The sequence below is a fragment of the Poecilia reticulata genome, linkage group LG17 (assembly GCF_000633615.1).
Source record: "Poecilia reticulata strain Guanapo linkage group LG17, Guppy_female_1.0+MT, whole genome shotgun sequence".
In the NCBI taxonomy this organism is placed as follows: domain Eukaryota; kingdom Metazoa; phylum Chordata; class Actinopteri; order Cyprinodontiformes; family Poeciliidae; genus Poecilia; species Poecilia reticulata.
Genome location: NC_024347.1, coordinates 11,402,086 through 11,425,479, shown reverse-complemented (window position 1 = coordinate 11,425,479; position 23,394 = coordinate 11,402,086). Strand labels below are relative to the sequence as shown.

At 36.7% G+C, this 23,394-nt stretch overlaps 1 protein-coding gene across 1 annotated transcript in view; it reads right to left on the bottom strand.

Annotated features, from left to right (window-relative positions):
* LOC103479345 (calsyntenin-2-like) overlaps positions 1 to 21,040 on the bottom strand; it is a 162,088-nt gene extending 141,048 nt beyond the window's left edge. Inside the window, exon 1 of the mRNA XM_017309868.1 lies at positions 20,833 to 21,040. Within this exon, the coding sequence (XP_017165357.1) occupies positions 20,833 to 20,905 (73 nt within the window). The 5' untranslated portion in view covers positions 20,906 to 21,040. The remainder of the gene's footprint in view (positions 1 to 20,832) is intronic.
* Between the last annotated feature and the right edge of the window lie 2,354 nt (positions 21,041 to 23,394).

Below are 23,394 nucleotides of genomic sequence, written 5' to 3'. Positions count from 1 at the left end.
TTAAATGAATTAATTGGAATATTGCTTTTTTTTTTTTATGCGTAGATACAAAAGAAACCAACCAAACTTCTCAGCATTGCATCTTTTACAACCTACAATATGTGGGTAAGATGAAAAGAAAAAAGAAAAGAAATACAAGCTAGAAAAGATGCTAATTGTTCATTAATAAGTCAAAATGTGTAAAGGAGATAATTGTACATTGATAAACATTTATGGAACTTTCCTAACTTTATTTCACCATGGTGAAATTTAAAAAAAGGACTGAGAAATTAGGTGCTAATGGATATGTAAAAACATGTAATGGCTATAAAAGATCTATTTTGAGCATGGCATAAAGATAATGCAATTCAGAAACAAAGGTGTAAGAGTGGAAAGAATGACGACAATGCAGATGTGAGGAAGTTAGAAGTTTACAAAGTAATCTGGCTCTTTTTATGTTTGTTTTGTAGTAATGACCTTCCCCTCACAGAGTGGTCTTTCTCTGTGCAGATGTCACTGCATGTGTGCTTGCGTGCGTGTGTGTATAAATAAAACAGAGGCATCTATTAGCAAATCTAAAAAAAGGGCTTTGTGGAACAGGAACAGACACAGAATGAAAGAAGGAAGGAAGTACAACAGAAAAAAGGAGCAAGAAATCGTTTCTCTGAGGCTATTTTTGACCAGCCTAACTGTTTTTGTTTTTTTTCCAGGAGGTAAAATCAAATTAGAAATCACTCAGTTGTCCAATAATGCATTTTCCTCTTATCATGAGTCAGTGCAGAGAAAGTTCACATGGACAAAAAAATGTAAAAGAAAAGCTTGGTATTATGCTCCCACACACACATTATGAAAATAGTTGTTTTTATTCCATTCCATCTTGTTTTGCCTACACTGCTGAACAGTGTAGGCAAATGTTTTTTAGCTAATGTTTTTTAGATTATCATTGTTAAAAGGTGTTTTTTTCCCCTCCTTCCACAGATAAAAGTCCACTTGCCTATTAGATTATATGATTACTTCTTTTGATAAATGTATACAACTGCTGGTATTAAAAACAGCCATAAAGCATGACAAAACACACAGATTTAGTCAGTCCTTCATTAAAAGACTTTTCCGGTTTCATAACAAAAGGGAACAATAAACCTTATGAAATGAAGGGTTGAGACACCCACACCTTATGTTTCATGGTTACATAGAAAAACACAAATCAGTACAATACTCTGCTCATTCAAACTAAAATAACTCATCTGAGAACAATCTTATTCAGCCATTAATGGTTCCAACGCAACCAAAAAAATAATAATAATCGACAGGTCAAAACTGGGAACAGGCACCAAAAGGAAGAATCCTTAGGATGTGTTTTGATGCAAATTATCTAAAGGTTAGTGACAAATTCTCCGATGAGTAAATAGATATTATTTTTCCAGTTTAATTCAAACATCTACAACTAATAATGAGCCAATACATCCCAATTTTCTCTTACAAAATGTGTCAAAATCTAGAGTTCAGACTTAAAAAAAAATAAATAAATCTTCTGATCAGCAGATTTTTATTTTTTAATTAATTTAAAGCAGTGACTTTTCTTTGCCTAAAGCATGGTGAATTGTGTGTGTGAGTGTGGCTTTAAATACTTTTTTTTTTATCTGCTCTTTTCTCACTTTCAAAGTCAAACATCAGACGCCCTTCTCTTCACTCTAAGGTTGTCCTGCGTTTCTCTCCACCATCTGCTGACCTGCCTGTGTCTCATTTAGTCTGCCAGTCAGGCTTAGCAGTCAAGAAACCTGCGTTGTTGTCTAATTTTGTTAAAGCCAACATGTATAAAGTGGGCGAGTGAACACAAAAAAAATTCTCAAACATAATTCATAAGGTTCTTTATAAGATGTGATATTCTCCCTTTTCTTCAATCGCCATTTAATGTCACACTACTTTCAAACATTTGCAATAACACATGGTTGCTGACCTCTCCATTTCAGACCATGTGATTTGTGGCCCACGAGATGCTGTTTGCAGCTTTATGAGGAATTTATGTGACGTTACAGGAGGCCGGCTCCATTTATGTCTTGTTGATTAGTGGATCTCAGGGACAGCAGACCGCAGCTGTTCGTTTCAATTATAATGATGGACGTAATCACAAGTTCTTAAAAGGACAACACCAATGTCCAAACACCCCGATGATGCTTTGAAATGTCCCCATTATTGAAGAAAGGTTAAGATGCATTTCAGCTGTTGGCGTCATTTATTTATTTTTTTAGCAACAAGATGTTTTTACCACAAACTGATTACCCCTCGATAAAATACTACAATTACACAGTTGGAGTACGTCATGGTCTGTTTGAAAAACAAACTAATCTCCAAGTATTATTATAATGTTATTATATAAGACAGAAGTGTGTTGTGTTTAAAATAAGTTAAATAATTCAGTCATACAATTAGACTGAGGAGCTTCCAGTCCATGCCTAAAGCCTGATCATTCTAATAAAAATAACAGTATTGCAGTATTTACAAAGGAAAACCTTAAGGAAAATGTATAAAATGATTGTTGATTTTGCTTTAAGTGAAAACTGCACAATCAGTCCCATTGCTGTTGAAATAATCTGCCATTCTGGTTATCGCATATATTGTACGCAACACTTATTTACTTTGATTAGAATACATAGACTTAAGTAAAAATTACCCAAACCAGTTAGCGACATTAATATTACAGATTCATATTGGCTGATCAGTAAGTGGGTGATCTGGATGGGTAAACAGTCTTCATTTAGCTTGCGCCTGACCTGAAAGCTTTATGCCATTTTGGAACACGTTGCATTTGCAAATGTTGGGAGAGTTAAGATAAGAATCTACATTTTCTAGAAATATACCTGTTTTAGTGACAATATCCAATGTAACCATGGCAACTTCTAAAATAAGACGCTGAAGCAACTTTCAAATTTCAACTTTACAATAATTGTTGCATGAGGTTTGTCGTAAGACCTTGTTTCATAGCAATCACTCTTATGTTATATGCAGCATTATAGTTATTTTCAGACTAATCTTGTGACCAACTTTATGTATCCATTAGAAAAAAACTGACTTGCCTCTGAAGCACAAATCTGAGCAGAAAACTACCAGCATATTCTCAAAAATATAACATCAAAATAAATAATCACACAGATAMAGTATATGTTTCATTAAGATTGCTCAAGTGTCCAGGTGCTTGGACACTTCTTGACCAAGTTTCCAGGCACCAAGTTCACAACAAGAAAATCACAAAGAAGAAAAAGAAAAATCTGCTTTGTTAGTTTCTGGGGATCTGCTGATAAATCATTACCCGTTTGCAGTGCATCAGCCCACTGGCACAGTGATGCTTCTCTGTGATGCTGACTGTCAACAAAGTCATAAAGAGATAACATTGATTATGTAAGATACCAAGTAGGTTCAACACATTAAAGCAAAGTTGCCGTTTTATTCTCTTGAGTTTTCAAACTTTCAATGTCATATTTGTAAGTGTTAGCAACCATTTTCAGATCTTTGAATGAATATGAACGTCTGTTTTCTTAAARAAATGCACAGAGTGTGGCGTTTATAGTCAGTAATGTGAACCAGGCTTATTATACTGATAGCTTCTAACCGTTTTGTGTGAATCACTCCTAGATGGAGAAGAATTATATCTTTGATTTAAATTAATAAACCTCTTTCAGCCACAGTATGATGTCACATCTGCTACCAAATTAAATATTTAATCTGCCTTATGGTGGAGAGGCTTAGAAAAAAAGTATTTTGAATTCTAGAAAGTATAGCCCCTAAAGGCTATTGAACTCATAAAAATTAACTAAAACTGGGGATCACAAATTAGCCAAAAAGCCCACATGAGTGCATCTACAAAAGCAGAATTGTGATATCCTTGGCAAGTTGCGTTAATGTGGTCTTGAGATTTAATGCAGTCAAGATAAAGCCTTTTCTAAAAGTGTGAATCAATTTAAGAGAGCATATAGAGACTGGAAAGCAGCAATGTCCAGCCTAAGTTATATGAGGGGTTAGGGTATTTATATTTATTTATATTATATTTATTTATATTTATATTCATAAATATGGAGAACAACTTGGTGTTTTCAGTGAAGCACACAAGTACGTTATGCCTAGTTAGTATACAAAATGTTTTAGTGGCCTAGACAAAAGAAAAACATGGCTGCTGTTCTTGCAAGGTAAGAAATTAACTGCATTAGTTTTCACCATTAGCTAGTGCTACAGGGCATGAGTTTTTAATTTGAGGACAACAGCTCAAATTAAAAATTACACTGCAGCAAGTCAACAACATATTCATTATGCCGAGTTATGGCAGTTCAACATTTTCCCAGCATTTCTAAAATAATTTAATTAGCAGTTACTGTCTAGATGGTTTTTGTGCATTTATGAGCAGTGGAAAATATATTTATATCATAAAAACAGTTGTCAAGCACATGTCTGCAAGAACCAAATATATTTAACCCAAGCTCCCGATGATGTCCAAAAACAAAAAAAAAAAAAAAACTATTCTTTCCTCAGGAAATATAGAAGTATTAGTAGCAGACACTGACCTGATATGAAATGATATGAGCAGATGAGAACAGTGTTTACAACTGAGTAATACAAATCCTGTCATGTTTTTTGATTGACAGCCAGGCCATCTTCATCCTGATAATCACACAGTCGACAGATCAAGATTTTTGACTTGAACGAGAAAATTAAGCAGACCAGAATTCAATGAAGACCAAACACTTTGGGCCGTTGTTATGCATCTATTTTCTTTTCTTTTTTTTTTGCGGCAGACTGTAAAAGGGAGTGCATCTTCTATTAAATGATAAACATACATATCTCTCATGCAAAAGTGATGATGTGTAAAAGCAACCCTCACCCCGGGCAGTTCCTGGCTGGCCCACTTTTAGGAAAGTTCTGAGTTTGAGCCGTTTTGCTGGGCAGAAATTTGCTTTCTGCACTCTCTGTTCTGTGTAAAAGGCAACTCTGATGTCATCCCAAATTAAAACAACAATTCCCGATTCTTTAAACTAAACAGGGTCTGACCAGCTGCAGGTGAGACACTGACAGCACACCGGGACTCAACAAAATAGCATCACTTTGCCATGTAAGCAAATGATTCCTTGGACAATTAGACTAAACATGAGARGACTGACGATAGATTACTGGCGGTAAAAGATGAGCTTTATTTTTAAAGGCAAGCAAGAAAATAGCATATACAATATTAATGAAGTGACAGCAGTGAGAGCAAATGACACTGGTTTTAGATGCAGCCTTGGCAGACATGCCACAGCAACTATCATCAATCATTTAGAGTTGTCTACAGTCACCGTGTATCTGAGCCTTAGTCAACAGAAAGTGTTTAACAATGATGATTATGTACATGTAGGTGTGTGTTTTGGGTGGACTGCTCTAAACATGACTCATTTCAGCTCCCCGTTTCAGCACATGCATTCACGCAAGTTACAAACTTTTTGTTTCAATTCACAATCTAGTACACGGCAACATCAGGTTTTACCTACAACGGCTGATGTTTGGACTAATGGCAATCTTGCTTCATCGGTGCAAACACACGCCGCAAAACAGTGCTTTGCTGCTTTCAGAGGAACCGAAAGGTGGCCGACTGGGATAAGCAACGAAAAACATGAAAGATGTAAATGATCAAGGTTAGCAATGACATCAAACACCACAAAGGAAATCAGAGATACGAGAAGGTAGAAATATAAAATATAGAAAGAGAGGAGAGAGTGAAAGATGAGAGGCTAACGAACGGAGACAGAACCTGACATTTGACATTTAAAATACCATTAATCAGACCCTGAAGCTTCAAGTGACAAGGCAAGCGTAAGAGAGCAGAATCCAGAGGCGTGAGAGCAGAGTGGAGAGAATTTGCCGTCATATGTTGCTGTTGCTGTGACCACATTTTCAAGAAATGTCAAACATGCGGTTCAGAAATACGTCTCTTGTAGGAGGAAAAATAGGCCTTGCTCAAAGCAAGTGGCAGTCTCTATCATAGGTGTGCCCAGCCCCGACTGCTGTGACATTACCTGCCTACAACCACATAATCATGATGAATCGCTCCAGGGTTTGCTACCGACCACCAAACGCTCACGGTGCCAAACACAAAGTGGCGATGGCAAACATCTCTGTGATCTGCCACCATTCTCTTCATCTTTCTCCTTTTCAGCCACAGTGGTGGCATTTCTTTATTATTATTATTATTATTATTGAATCTCTGCCTCTCTTTATCACTAAAAAAATTCTTCCAGTCTCCTATTTTGCATCTTGCATTTTCTCCCCCATCTCGTCTCCCTTCAACACCTCCTCTTCGGGCTGGTCTGATTCTTTTTCATTTCTTTTGTGTTGCCCGATTCATCTCTGCCCTCCATTTCTTCTTTCATCTTCAAGGGGAAGCAGGCACCAGAGGAAGGGAAAAAAAAAAAAAAGAAGATTCAATAAACTGAAGGACATTGGAGGCGGCGTGTCCCGCACAGACACCGTATTAGCTATGATACTTGACAACTTTAGCAAGTTTACTCAGTAATTTATGTGCATAGCTGTTGAGCTTCCACTTAAAATTTAGATGAAAAGAAATTCTTGTGAGTGGCACTGTAAACGCTTCATATATTGTAAAGTCATAAAAAAAGAAAATGGTGATATATATGGCATTTTCTTTTTTTATGACATTTTTAACAAATAAAATCTCAAAAGTGTGGCCTGCATTTGTATTCAGCCACCTTGAGTTAACAGATTGTAGAACCAATGACTTTAGGAACATATCTCTACCAGCTTTGCACATTCAGAGGTGTCAATTTTTGCTAAATCACTCCAGCTCCATTATATTGGACAAGCAGCATCTGCAAACATCAATTTTCAAATATTGCTATAGACTCTCAGTTACATTTAGACTTGAACTTTGACTGGACCATCCCAGCACATGAATAAGTTCTGCTCTGAATCATTTCAGTGTAGTATTTTTGTCAAATCATAAAAATGTATTATAAACTTCAAAGGTAATAATGACAATACCCAGGTAAACTGCATGTATAACCAGATGAGCATTTTGTATCATGTATATTTTTAGCATATAACATGTTAAATATATAACATGTTAAAATATGCTTACATTTAAATTAACACTTGGAGCTCTTCTTTTGCTCAGCATGCATCTGAGATGCTGTAATTAAGGGTAATAGGATGCTAGGAAGCAAACAAATGCATGCCATCCTTTCAAAGTCTTATTTGTATGAATATTTTGATCAAACTGTGACATTTACCCTCAATGCACTGAACTGTGTTGGTCTATTAAACAAAATTCCAATAATGATTCAAAATGTCAAATTATCTCCAGTTGATAGTCATGATGTTGAGCCATTTTCTCCTTTATCCTGCAGTTATTAATCTTTATAATAAGTCATTCATATCAGAGTTCTGATCTTTGCTTTGTGGCATTTGATCTCCACATCATCTCTCAATGCAAAAAAAAAGGGCGGTGAGATTGTTTCTGGAAAGTATTAAGTTCAGAACATTATTCTTGCATAGTGCCAGCAGTAAGACTGCCACGTTGAGATGTTTTCAGAATTTAAGATCAAGTCAGGCCATATTACTCTTAGCAGTTTGTTTTAATCTACCACAGGGATCAGAGCGGGGAAGGAAACATTGTTTATCATCAGTTTTCGCCCAAAATCAATATCTGACTAAAGGGATCCATTACACGTTCTGCTATAACAGAAAGGATACCATCATTTTTTCCCCTTCAAACTCAAACTAATTCAGTCTCGATCAGTGGAGAGACTTTAATAAATGGTAAAATAGTGGTTAGTTTGTATTATGACTCACCGTCTCCAACTATCCAGCTTCACTTTGCTGCCGAAGGCTACTTTCTCAAAAAATTATGAGGCACACATCACCTTGATATGCACATGYAATACAGAGATTTTAGTCCATGCTGAAATCAGGTTGAACAGTAGGACAGAGGAGAGTTAAAAAATGGGGGATGAAGATGAAGGTTATAAGATGGAGAAACAAAAAAATGAAGAGGAGAGCAGGCCATCTCCTGTTCCTCTCCAAAGCATTTGTCAGAGTCTCTAAAGAGCTTCCACTATGCATCATAGTTACTTACAAAGACAGCAGACCTCATTCAGAGCCTGTGGGCAGCTGCTAAGAAAAGACTGAGCTCAATTGTTCACGCGAGAAGGTGGGAGGACAGCAATGCAAAAGCAAAGGGTCAAAGGACAAAGTCCGACAAAAGGAGTTGCTTCCAATAGATGACAGCTCTTTGATTTTCTTACTTTGAAGACAAGTCACAACCACTTTCTAGACAATTAGTTTAGGTTGCAACATTATGGGAATATAGTCACAAAGGAAAGGACAGGGGAATGTCAAAGAGAGGCTTAATTAAGCCGTTTAGCTCATCTGAAATCAATACATCAGGAGTGAAGCCAGCTTTCCCGCTTGCTCACTTCGACATACTTTCTTTCCAGTTGCTGTTTTTTTAATTTATTTATTTTACAAACCTTTCCACCTCTCTGCCCCAAGGCTCAACACGGTTTTCTCTAATCAAATATCCTGCATCCTGTAATGAAACAGTCACTGGGAACGGCAAAGGAAAGGAAAGCTATTCTGATTTAAAGCTTAATGAAAAGTTACATTTAACATTGAAATGGATCGTTTGTTTTTTAAATCATTGCACAGCGCACAAATTCAGTCTTRTACTTAATAAACGTGAAATGATGTTCTTTAATTTGCTAGATGCTAAAATGAAAGCTGTAGATTTTCTCTGCTGTAGAGTTGAATTTATTCCTACAATAATCTGGTGGAAAAAATGTTCAGTCTGAGGATTTTACGATGCCTCACGAAAATATTCATACCAACTGAACTTTTCGTCATGCCACAACCACAAACTTGAATGCATGAACTGGATTTTAAGTGATAAATATGAAATGGAAGGATAAAGATTTATGTTTTTAACATATCCTGCAAATAAGAATCTTAAAATTATGACGATGTGGAGCCACATTTTGTTCGATTTGGGACTGTCTACCAACGTTTTACATATAGAAGACCAAATTATTTTCTTAGTAGGAGCTCAGGTATATTGGTTGTTGAACATCAGACTTTGACTAGGCCACTCTAATAAATGATGCTTTGAGTTCATCTGAACAGAGCATATTGTTTCACACATTTCCAGTGTCCTCTACATGGCTCCTGGCAAACTTTCAATGAAACGTCTGGCTTTTGCTTAATGATCGCCTTGTATCCTCCGATATACCTTTTCATAGCTCAGATGCGTTTGTTTTTGTTAGCGTAAAGGTAGATAGCTCCGCATCTTCAAGGTTTTTATTTGTAAATACTGTGTGCTGCGTTGTGTTGTGGTTTGTAGTTAAAACGTGACAAAATGTGAAATACTCCAATCAAAGCACTGCACTTATCTTGCTATAGCATGAAGGCGGATTGTTTCATCTACTTCCTTGCTCTCAACGATCAAAAATAATTTTGCACACTTGACTCTGACATGCCAGTGGCGCGCTGATGTCTTTTCAACATAATACAATGAAGTTATTGTCTGTTCGTGGAGAAAACTGACTGTAATTACAGAGAAACAGTGCCACCGAGATATGGGTTGAGCAGTCTACTTACAAAGCTTTGACATTTCAATAGAAATTCAACAGTTCAGTCGTGGGTTTAATTATGACAGGTGCATTCTTACTTGGAATGTCCTCTTGCTTGGTTTTTGTTTGCAAGACAGTGATTCCTTTGATATGACTGCAGCGGTCGCTCAAAAAGAAGCCAGAAAGCATTATGCAACAGAAAGAAAGTAATTCACAGTAAGTCTTCTGGAGTTATTTAAATTAACATTAAATTGTAAGACGCCACAAAGCAAGAGTGTGTTTTTATAAAGTTTCAGGGCACACCAAGCAGATAACACAAATCGCATGTCCTCGCACTACAGCAGCAGAATGAACACTTTGTAGTGTGTGTGAATCAAAAAAGTGCCCTTCCTAAGTCTATTCCTGTCAGCACGTAAAAGAAAATATCCCCCCAGAGAACAGAGTCATCATTGTGTTTCAGGGTAAGCTTGTGCAAGATTTTCCTCCATTATTATACACAAAGGCCCAGCGGAGCTACTCTGAATAAGAGGATATTTCATTTTGTATCCATGATGGCAAATGTCAATTGATTAACAATAATGTACTCAAAAAATGCACATAAGCACCATTAGCAATGTATGCACAAACAACGCTGAATAGGCACAAAAACAATGGAATTTCTTGCTGACGGAGAGAAGAACTGTAATGGCGAAAGCCGTGGACCATGAATAAAAACAAAACAGAAAATGTCTTATACCAGAGTAAGTAAAAATTAAAACTTGATGGGAAATGGTGCCATGTTAGCACAAGTGTGGCGGGTGGTGAACTGTTCTCATTTCTATGAGGCTAAACGGGAACGATGGATGCAGTGACAGAAAAAAAACAACCTAGAGAAATGGGGGATTTCTTGCATGCGAGTAGAATTAGGGACCTTGTTCAAAACCTACAGCAGCAAGCACAGTTTTTGCTGCTTAGGTAAAATGCTCACTGAGCATTAGAGGACAAAATCAGATGGCAAGTGGAGAGGATCCCTCTGAAAATGAAACTGCACGTCAGATAAGATTTTTATAAAAAGAAAACTGCTTTTCATCAAGAAATTCAAATTCATGGAAGCCAATAAAGTATAGAGCATTAACTCATCTAAAAAAATCATGAATAAAAAAAAACATTAACAGAATGAAAGAGATGCAGTTTGACTGGACGAGAAACATTTTTTGATTTTTTTTTTTATCAGAAATTATCGGGCATTAGAAAATAAACCAAATAAGGTCGATCTGAAACACAGCTTTGAAATATTTTTCAAAGCCGTGTTTGGGGTTAAACAAAAATAATAGCTCCTGCTGCATAAAATTGTTAGATGGTGTGGCTAGAGAGAGGCATTAAAGGGAAAGAAAATATATTTTTTACCTATGCTGCAGTCTGTACTGTGCCTCTGGCACGAGACAATTTGTAGTGACTTTGTGCAGCAATCAAGCGCCACGATGAACAAACAGCAATCATACCAAGGGGTTTGCTAAAAATAAGTTGCAAAACCATTAAAGTGCAGTTGATTATTGCATAAAATGCTTTGTATAAAGCATTAAAAATTTACAATTACTACAAGATGTTTACTTTTCACCTGTTATTGCTGGAAAAACGGTTCCAACCTGCTCTATTTCTAAAGGCTTTAAACCTTTGCTTCAGACACAAAATGCACAGATCGATCGATCCATACGTTAGTGTTCTTGATTCTAGACTGCTTAACTAAAACTGAAAAGCATTTAGATGCCCTGCCACATTGCTTCAGAGCTTAGCTACAGTATATCTGCAAATAATCCACATAAAATAGGTACTTTTCAAACTACACTGTGTTGTCTGAAACACCAGTGTACATTTGATCTTGTTTCAACTCTCAGTCTGACTGTGGGTATATGAACTGTCTGCATGGCTTAAGGCAACTCACACTAAATCACAAGGAATTTTTTTATAGAGGGAAAATTCATTTTTGCCACCTTATATTCATGCAACAATATTAATTTATATTGTGGGGTTTTTCAAGGTTTCATCACTCTCACCATCACCCTCATATTGTCTTGAGTGCTAACTGGAATCTGTCAGGGATAAATTACATCCTCAACACAAAGTACTCAACATTCATGTAGATTTTAAGAAAAGAAAGCAGACAGTAAGATGTTGTAGTTAACTTTATGCTGTTTGAAGTTCAGAGAGCATTACATCTGGTTGAGGCTCTTATTCTGAAAGTTTGCTGTATTGACACTATAAATAGAGATATAAAGTTAGATAAACCAGACCGTCCAGATAAATGTTTACCAACTCACTGTTGGTCACTAGCAAATAGCATCTGGAGGAGAGTGGTGCTCCTGTTGTGACAAAATAAAAAAATCTGATTTTACAGTTCTAAAGTTCAAATATCACATACAGGCAACAGCTGATTGTCTTTTGTGTTAAAATTCCTGCCCTACTTCCACTACCTGGGTAATCATTAAAACCAGTCACCATTTTGTCCCGACTACATACATACTTTTTTTTAAATTAAGAAAAAGGAAGAGAAGGAGACATATGTATTCATGGACATAGAACTGCAATGCATAGAATGTGCCATTATAGATAATCTTGTGATCTGGTAACTCATCAGCATCTTCTAATGCTTTCACAATCTCAGATAATAATCATGCAGACCAAGCCTGAGCTCAAATATAATTTAATTCAAATCTAAATTCTCTGCCTGTCCCAAAAAAAGTCACCTCTACTTAACGCAGCAATGAGGTAGAAGCCCATTTAAATTATTTATTTTTGTTACAATGTCCCTTTAACACAGTTCTTAAAGGAAAAAATGCATCACATAGCAAACGGAAAACAGCATTTATAAACATATTCTAATCAGTTTGCTCGATTATGCCAAACACAATTTCTATTTAATCAACATGTTACCACTAGTAAGGATGAAAGTGCACTATACATGCAAACATGTCCAACTCAAAACTACGTATTGTAATTTCAAAATAAAACGTAACTCAATTTACTCTTACTAGCTCATAAGTTTGTTGAAGAATGAAAATTTTCCATCATAATAATTGTGTGAAAATTCATCAGTTTCAATTTTAATGTTAATATTATTATTAGTGGTAGTACTTATTGTAATACAAAAAAGACAGAAAAAAATCTGTGTTGTTTCTTTCAGCGTTTGAAAGAAACTACATTTACAACGAATGACAGCCTCAGTACACGACCACATTTTTTAAGTACACCATAAATAATTTAAAAATGCGACAGCAGAAGAGAGCAACAAAGACCAAGAGGAAGAGGAAACAGACGAGGAGAAGGAGAAAATGAAAGAGACGACTATAACCGAGGTGACAGACTGTAGGGAGATGACACTCGGGTCCACAGAGTTTATAAGGAAGGAAGAAAATGGATTTTGAATTTGAGTGATCTGTGCAATGAAGCTTGGATATTTTATGTGATATTTACACACATTCATATATCTCTTCTATTGTTATTGCTAAGAGGCAAATAATACAAGACATCCACTGACAAAGAGGAGACTGTGGAGATAAGAGTATAACAGACACAGAGGACAAAAGAGGATATAAACAGAGAAAAAGAGAACTTTTCTGACTGATGACTCATAAAAATTAAAACATTTCTTCTAGGAAACATGTTTTTATTTTCCCTTCACACCGTAATCCATGTTTTTCCTGAGCAGCGAATGCAGCTGCAGGAACACCAGGTGCATCGGTTTGCGTATACAGACTCTTGCAAACGGCAATCCCTTAAGCACACACTTGCACAAATGTCTCTCTTTTTACTCTCAAAGTATTTGCTGAAAATATTTATTTTTCAGTCGCACCACAACTCAACTGTAGGCATTGAAAAAAAAAAAAAAAAACATAAAAGCATTTCTTCAGGCACAGCTTAGTCTGACACCTGTGATGTTGCACCAGTGTTTCACTTTAAACCTGCCCCTACGATATTCTACAAAATGATGAAAAAAATGCAAGGCTTTTTGTGCCTTCAACAAGCTGGAGCGAGAGGCAATGAAAAATTGTACATAAAGCCATATCAAAGCATATTGTAATTCGTTGGACGGACCACAGAAGAGACCCACACAAGACAACTTGAAAGGAAGATGAAGGCGATGACTCAATTGAGTCCAGGGTAACATGAAAAGAAATGCATATATGTTTACGTGTGTGTGTGTGTGTGTGTATGAGTAGGTGGTTTTTCTTGGCGTTTCTTTTTATTATTGCTTTTGGTCGGAACCAAACGCACTATTCAGTGCTAACATTTTATTAAGTGTACAAATCCACGGCGGAATAAGACGTTTGTTGAAGTCATAATTAAAACAGTGCTCTGAGAAACCCGTCTGCATAAGTTCAGGCTCGATCAGGAGTCACAAAAAACTCTCTGTTGTTTAATAGAGAGTTTCTTAAGATAAACCCAAATTTGGCAACACAGCAAAGGTACAAAATCTCACTTTGTAACTGTGCAACAGGAGACATTGAAATTTGTATTTTTTGTGTGATTATCTGAAAGAAACAAAAATTACCCTAAATGAACTGTATTATGGTTCAACCTTTTATTTGTCCTTGAATCCGTTTTTGATGCACTGTATGCTGTGGAAATTTTTCTCTCTTCTGCAAAGAAGCTACAGCTGATCAGTGTAATGATTCAATAAATAAGTTATTCCAGAGAAAACTTGAGTTAATCCTTTTGTGGCACTAGTATTTTCAATGTTTTAACAGTTTTTGTTGATAATTGTGACTCTGCAGATGCAAATGGCATAACAATTGCCCCTTGTTTCTCAAAAATTGCAGGAATGTTTTTATTGAAGCAGGAAAATATATCAAATTTCAGCCATTCATACAATATCAGAGTTCGCAAATTTGCAATCACAAAGGACTGTGTGGATGTAGAAGTTGATTGGATGTTATATTTCAAGTGTAAAAGTGCATCAATAATACATTTTCTAGGCTGTGTGGACTAACTGCCCTTAAAACTCACATCCCCATGTAGTGGCAGAGATAGTAAAGGAAAGAAATGTGTCTAAACCAAAGTTGATGTAAACAATATCTCTCCGTCTTTCCTCATATTGTGCAGCCCATTTTTCGGTAACCTTTAATGCACTCTGTAACAAAAATAATCATGTGACATAGTGATAGAGTGGGCGCCCTATATACGGAGGCTGTTGGTCCTCGACACAGCAGCTGAAGGTTCAATTCCCGACCTCAGGATGAATGTCTTTGCGCTCTTCTCTCACTGCCCATTTCCTGTCTGGAAAACTGAATAAATGTCACTGCTACCTCAAAATACTAGTAGTAATATGTATAGGTTTTACTCTTCATCAATGTTTGCGCTACTGATACGCTGCCCTTGTAGCATGAATTCAAAGCTTGTTTTCAAAGATCCCTAGTAGGAATTTTAGTTTTAATTATTTTTTGCCTGGTGGCAGTACTTTAACTACATATAGATTAAAAACCACTGCAACTTCTGAGGCTGGCCCAACTCTTCAGGGCCAACGTGTCCCTAGCGCTCCCTTTTGCTGTGAGACGCATGGCCAATCCGATTCAGTGACCGGATAACCAGACCAGAACACTGCCTGAAGAGACCAGACAAGTTCCCCTTCCTCTGAGACATACGAGACCGCTGGTCCAAATACCTGTCACCTCAAACTCTAAGAAGGGCATGCCTATTCATGAACAGCTGGTGGCTCATCGCTCTCCTCAGCAGCTTTCTCAGTGAGACGTCTGCAACAGTTCGTCATGCCGGAGGTAAAGCCCAAACCAGATTCAAAAACGGGGAATATGACTTTGGTAAATTGACAGCTGTCCAGTGCACAGCAGATTCTAGGATCACCAGAAATTGTGACTCCAGATGGTGTGTTGAGAAAGCTAGACTGAAGCATAATCACTTTTTTTGATAAACAGTAATCACAAAATATGCCCACACTATAAAAGTATTTATACTTTATACATTCTTCTGACTTTCAGGTTAGATATTTAAGGAACACTACAATCCATTTTCACCTGAATGTTGTTTTTAGAGAATGCTCTGTTTAGTAAACTAAACTTTGGGATTTTATATTGCAAGAGTGTAAGAAATATCTGTGATGGATTTCGAGTTTATTTTTCTACAGCGAGCTTTTCACAAAATTTTCTACAATGGAGAAAAAAAAAAGTTGCTAGTCATAATACTAACAGGACAGAAACTGTCACTTTTAAAATCACAAGGACAAACTTTGAAAAACTAATCCTGTAAGCAATTCTTAATGATGCTTTCCATGATTTTGATCACGCTTTAGTTACCTCTGAAGACTGAACCAAACTTGACTCTTTCAAGGTTGGTCTTCTGCCTATTTCAGGTCTTCAGCTGGATTTTATTATTTAGTAACTAAATGGTATTTACAACTTTTGCAGATTTAAATTTAGAAAGCCCCATCTTATTTCCTTTCTTCAATAAAATAGTTTACCTCGTAAAATCTTTACGAGGTTCGTTAGTGAATGTTCATTACATAAAAACTCTGAATGTTAAGCTTTTACTTAATGGGTATTGATATAAAAATACTCAATAATCTGTATAACAATGTTTTTATGCTTTAATCCAGCTTCTTGACAAAAAGTTGGCAGTTACTTGTTATTTGACAGAAAAAAACTAATACAATGACATAAATGGAAACACTAATCTGATGCAAAAGAGATTTTCTTTGGGCGTCTTGTTACTTTTGTTATCAAAGAAGATTAAAAAATATATTTTAGGATATCTTTGTGCAGATATATTAAAATACAGGATTCTTCTCCGTTTTACATCTTCCGAGCAACATTACAGTCAATCAATGTGTGTAGTATGTAGTGGATAGTGTCTTCACTTCAGTAATTTAGAAGTACATGAGTGTCTGCATTTGTGGATTTTTTTTGGCCTGAGTGAGATAACAAGAAGAGCCCATGAGGCTGTCCCTCTGAAGTCAGCACTGCATGCAGTGTTTACCCACCACATATTGAGCAGTGTTGACCAGAAAGGCCCACTGGGGCTCTTAGACCAGCTGCTGTAGTCCTGGAACACACACACACACACACACACGCGCGCACACTGCCCTAAAAACAAATATCACTCCCCCGGATGGAGAAACAAACACACAGCAAACACAGATATCACCTCACATAGCCCTTCGGTTCAGTCGTCTCCTCCACCTTACGCCTCATCACACATATTATAATTATCAGTGCAGAGTAATTAACATCAAAATTAGGACCCATATTTGCATATCTACCATCATTTGCATATATGCCCAGGAGCACATGCACCTAGCATTCCTCCTCATGCTGCGAAGAACCAGGAAGAAGCACAATTATTTTATCCAACAACTCAAGCAGCCATAARAAGCATCCCATACCAAGCTGTAAAAAAATTATTTTCCCCCTCGAAAGTATTTTCTCTTGTTGCACATTTTTCACACTTGGATATTTTTAAGATTAGGTCGTCTTCATCTGATTTTTAAATTGTTGTTTGTGATATAAAACATTTTTTTTTTTAAATATCAAAATCTTTAAAGATGTTAACACTTCTTCACACCTCAATACAATAAAGTTTAAAAATTGAGAACCGTAAAAATAAAGTAGGCTGGTAGGAACATGTAAAGACGGGCAAAATCGAAAGACTATGGGAATCTAGAAAAACTATAGGAGGGCTATATGGAGAGGTTTCCTAAAGACGCAACCACAAAAGAATAATAATGCAACCCTTTCAAAAACAAGAAAAGGCAAAGTAAGATAGAGGCTATACAGCTGCCCCATTTATACATCTCACTTAAGCCCATAAACCTTTGGAGTAAAATCCGTGACTGAAGAAAGAAGACCAGCAGCAGTTCTCAAAATCAGGAGCAGGGCTGTTCAAGCATGGGGAAAAGAAGTGAGGAGCAGAGTGACAAAACATCGCTCTCTCTGTGGCATTTGCCCTCTGAATGGCATCAGCTCAGCGGAGCAGAACAGCCAAGAGTGATGCAGAGTCAAAGGAATAAAGAGGAGGAGGCAGGCAGAAAAACACAACAGAGGGAAGAAAGAGAACAGAGAGGACATGAGTGACAGTAAAGAGGTGAGGAGCAACAGGACCAGCAGAGCACTTCCCATCAGACACTGTTTCACCAGTCACTGCACAGAAGAGGGAAACCTGAGTTATTCCTCATTGCTCTCACGATTTATGTTCTGGCATGGGTAACAACTGGATGGCTCTGTTGGAAAGGTGCCTATAAATCTGATCTTGTTTCTTTCTGTTTTTTTTGTTGTTTTTTTCCATCTACCTTTTTGCTTTAGATCCCCTCACAACCTCTCAGGCCATGTTGTCTGGCACTCATCCACCCTGCTCTACTTTACAGTGTCTTATGTAAAGGTATTCAGCTGAAAGTCATTCGTTTCATGCATACTGTAAACTGTATTCTGCTGAGCTTGTAAAGCTTCAAAATAGAAAATCTGCACATACACAAAACATCCCTCAATGTCTCTTATGCAAAAGCCAAACATCCAGGAAGCACTCTGAGAAATTGATCTACTTTTAAAAAGAGGAAATGGCTTCGCTCGACAACGAGAACTCCAATCAAGTGCTGGAAAATGAGTGACATAATACTTCCCTGGACCACAGCTGATCAGCTAGCATCAGGCCAACTGGCAGGTAAAACAAACAGAAAAGGAAAACAGGGACTAAATTCAGAAGAGTGAGTGTTTTGAGCTCACRTTCAATAATAAATACATTTGCTAGCGTCTGCAAAACAGTAAGTACCCTAAACCAAGATTTATATTTTGTAATTTTGAGTAGTCACAATCACCTTCCAACTGTGTTCAGAAGACAAAAACTAATTTAGATTGAATTAGTTGCATTTTTTTTACATCTGATTTTACTTTGCTAAGGTTCATTATTAATTATCATTAAGATTATTATTTTTTTAAACATTAAGATAAAACTGAGTGGAAGATAGCATATTTTTAATTATAATAGCAACTGAATCCTATGTTAGTTTACATGCATGTTCTCTGAATTGTAAATCTGTAAATGACATGTCTATTTATAAATTAAACAAAACAAGAGCTGGTCATAAAATTAGTCAGTGATATTCATTTACACTATTAAAACCAATCAAGTTTTTAGCAACCTGGTAATGCAACAAGAGGTTTTTCCATCCTACTTGGATAAATGAAGGGTATAAGGGTGGATTATTCTTAGTGTGTGCATAATAAGGCATGTTTTCCTTTCCCATCATTACCAAGACCTGAAAAATACCTAAAAGAAATTGCTCAATCTTTGAGACTTGTGCAGGCTGCGTACAAATCTTGCATGGCATTATTCCATCCTGTCTTCTTGCCAAATACATTAGTGACATGTGAGGAGACATTAATTATGAAGACATGCAACTGTTTGAGCCAGACAGACACTTGTTTTGGCTTGTAGACTTTCATTAGAAGAGCTGAGCTGAATATATCCATCTTTGAAACCTAAATGAGATGATGAAATTTCCAAAGAAACTGACACTTCTCTAAACTTAATGCAAACCTACTTAGTCTTCTCACTGGCTATTGACCATATGGAGGACTTTTATAAACAGCAGAAATAATGATAATGTTTGCTTTCGCGCAGACAGCCCATCCTGGCACTCCTCCCTCTAGAGACCCAATTAATACCAGTGTAAACCACCGCTTCCCTTCGCTGGCAACACCAGTCACCACAACGTGTGTCACACGTCTGTGTGTCTGTGTGTGTCTGTGTGTGTGTGTGTGTGTGTGTGTGTGTGACAGAGAGAGACAACAGAAGTAGAAGATGTGAAAATATCACAGGGTGAGGATGTGATTAAATACAGCATGGCTGCCCTCTCTGAGAACTTATTACAACGCACTAAATTTTTCATTGGATTGCTTTGCAACAAGCTAGTAAACATCAACATTAGACAAACTATATGTTCACACTTATGGTGGAAAACATCTCAAAAGGTATTCAGCAATAAAAAGCATAAATTCTGTTGTTTTCCAAAAGCTAATTGTTGGGACATTTTTGGAATGTGAATTTTGATGCATTTCGAGCAAAAGGAGTTTAAAAGATGAATAAAATCGTTGATTTTTTTATAAATAATCAGAATTTTTTTTTCAAACCTGGTCCATAGAGCTTGTTCCCCGGCTGCATGTTTTAAATATTATTCACTTCTACAAATCTGATACAAATGAATGATTGACCTCCTTAGCAGGTCATCAGTTTCACCGGAAGCTTATTAATCACCAATCAATTTGAACTAGCTGTATGAAAGCAGGGCAGTTGGTCCTTCAATCAGCAAGATTGACAAAAAATATTTACACTGCATCTTAAGCATTTTAAAACCCAATGTACAATTTTTTATTTTTAAATTTTTGATCATTTTTTCATTGATTTTGTCAAAATAAAGATTTACATTTTCAGTTAAATAAAACAAGATTTTTCAAGCAATGTACCCTGGCTAGCCAATACTTCCTCCACTTCACTCAGATTAAAAATTACAGGAATTCACTTTCTCACTCTACCTAAATTAAATTTCTAACCCCATTCAGACGATCAAGACTGAGAAAATAACTAATGCCTCAGGGATTCCTGGCAAAACTAATGGAAGTTTACCAGACTCATATTTCTCTGTGAAAAAAAGGGAAACGTTCACTTTTTACTGTCAGTACTCTTGTTCATGTGTCTGTGTGCAAAGCTTAAAATGTAAAAGATTTCAAACATTCAAATATAAAACCAAGAATTCGTGTTTTGCCAAAGAACTGAAACAAATGAATAAATAAATGGCATTTAGCTTATATACCAACTGTGAACATTGTTTAAAACAAATAAATCAAACGTGAACCTCACAAATTACCTGACATGGACCAACACTATTAGACATTTAACACATTTATATACAGTACATCATGATAATGCACAAAATAACCACAGTATTCTTCCGAAGGATAAATAAATAGCAATTATCTAGGCAAGTACCACTCAAAACTACTATAACCTGCCTTCACTTGAATTGAGCACCTGCTCCACATTAACTGCGGGGCAGAAGCTGGCTTCTTAACGAACCTCAAGTCAATAAAGGGAAGTACAACTACTGAATATTCAGCAGAACTTAACCAAGAGTCCCATTCTAATCTCATCCGAAAATCATAACAACGACTGTCACTTCAATTTCCAACTTGTGTAACTCAAGCCTCCAAACTACGACTTCTGTTCCAAACCAGTGAAGCTTATTTTCCCGTCTACTTTATTTTCGTGCTCCTACCTTTCCCACCGAGAGCGCAGGAGGAGCCGGAGAGAAGCCAAAGCAGCGCAAACGGGACGCCGAGGATGTGCATGTTTTATCGAGCTGAGTGTGAAACGTCTTCGCGTGCTCTCCTCTCCTCAAATCCTGGCTCACCTCGCGAGCGCAGGGATCTACTCAGCTGGACGGTGGCGCGAAGGAATCTTGGAAGGACGAGAGACTATCAATGGTAGCGCGAGGAAAGAGAGAGAGCGGCGCCGCCGTCTAAGCAGCGTCAATTAACTTTGGTTTACGGATATGACGTTTCAAAATAAAGCAAGGTTGGACGATTGTGTTGCTTTCAATCAAGGAAATACTTTTATAAAAGTCTGTATAAACACAAAAGTTAAACATTAGGAATTTCGTTCAATTAATTTGGATTTTTTTTTTTTTTTTTTGCTTTTAAACCATACACAACTGACGTTCACACGTTGTGCAATTTTATTTTGAAGAATAAAATTGTTGCGATATCGTGGCTTTTTTGCATGCTTGACGTTACAGTTTATAGAAAAATAAAATAGCAAAAGGCGATGGAAGAGAAAACAAAGTGATTTATGTAGATAATGAGAGGAGTTTCAAGCGGCTCTCGCGTGTACACACCTCTGATCAAATATACGGCTTTCGAGACAAGACAGCACTATGAGTCGTTTTCGTTCGTTTAAGTTTTTGTAATCTTTATTGTGAAAAATATCCTGTACAATTCAACGACTCACGTTCACTTATGTCACCGCATTTCATGTTAATGTCGGTTTGGCGTTTTCCTGATTGCTCCCTTCCATGTCTGTTTGATGTCGTTTTTGCAAGCTGTTTCAATTATTTTCATTAAAATCCTACTGCTGTCTTTTCCAATCTGTGTCTTTTTGATGTTTTTCTCTGTTATTTGCCGGATCGGAATCAGCATGATGTGATTTTTTTTTTTCTTGCTGTTTTCACCTAACAAGAGACTCTGACTGATCATTGCAGCTTTACTCCCCCTCACAAAACTCCCAGTCTTAAAGTTTTTTTTCCCCTGTAGCAGAATCGCTGCTGTGTGTTGTTGAGCAATTCCCCTGTGCTGCTTCTTCTTCTGAATATAGGTGTGCATTCTGGGGATTAGAGAGAGGAGAAGACCTCGAGTGATTTAGGCGAATAACAGAGATACAGAACATAAACACAGCAATGCATTCAAGGACCAAAACTTGTGAATGTGCATATAGGCGAACACATACTAACTAACAGTAGTTATAGTTGTAGCCACAACATTTTATTCACTGAAAAACCACACTAAACAAACCAACATGGTTTTTCTGACTGATGAAAACTTCAGGCCACTGAAAGTACCTACTGCTGGGGTTTAGCTTACTTTACAAATAATCAAATAGACATCAACAGTACGCCCTGTTTTCATGTAACAAGCAGTTTGCAACCACAAAGACTGAAAGGTTACCTGGAGTATATGGATTCTGCATTAGTGCATCTCTACAAAGGTCAGTGTTTCATATGGTAAATGTTACAGGGATACATGAGAGGTTGTGAGGGGATCCATGCTGGACAACTTGTATCACAACCCATAGAGTGACTACAATACTAAAATCAGATGGAACTCAAAGATGTTAATGGACAGCAGACCTGTCCAGCCTCCTAATAAGCTTTGCTGACTTATATTTGTCTCTATTTACTGATACAATAGAATATAAGTAATGATCAAATAGAAACCCACAGATGAACACATCTGAACAAAGAAATAAGTGCTAGTACTGCTACTGCGATTACTACTACAACTAATGGTACCACCACCATCATCATCATCATCATCATCATCATCATCATCATCATCATCATCATTATTATTATTATTATTATTATTATTATTATTATTATTATTATTATTATTATTATTATTGTTGTTGTTGTTGTTGTTGTTGTTCATTCTCAAAATCTCTTTGTTAAAGTTCCAACCAGGTCCCTCAGGTTTAATCTCAGCCACGTTCTGATAACAACAAAAAATGTGCAAACAATTCCTGCACCATAGAGTCTTTTGTATTTCTTTGGCACTGACTCTGCATTAGGAGTTTGTCCAGTTGATCTTGGGTATCTTTATTAATGCTTCCCAAATCTTCACTTGCAATTGCCGCAGCTCAAGTTTTTGTATCCCACATACACGTGACTTCTGTCTCAACATCTTTGTTCTTTGTCATCTTCATCATATTTTGTTGTTCTTGTCATGGAATGTCTGATCCGTTTGCAGAGATGGTACAATCTGTAGGGATGGTCATGCCCCACATTAGGACATGAACCCCATCGTCAACCAGTTTCTCAGTCCTCTGCTTGTACCACTTCTCCGTTGCACCTACATTCATTCTCTGCCACAAACTCTTTTGGTGCCAATATTTTATTTGATTAATGGTCTTCTAATGTGTCTTATAAGCACAAAAATACAGACATTTGTGCAAAAGAACAAGAGCTGAATATACTCAAATACACTTGTTTGATAATAATAATAATAATAATAATAATAATAATAATAATAATAATAATAATAATAATAATAATAATAATAATAAT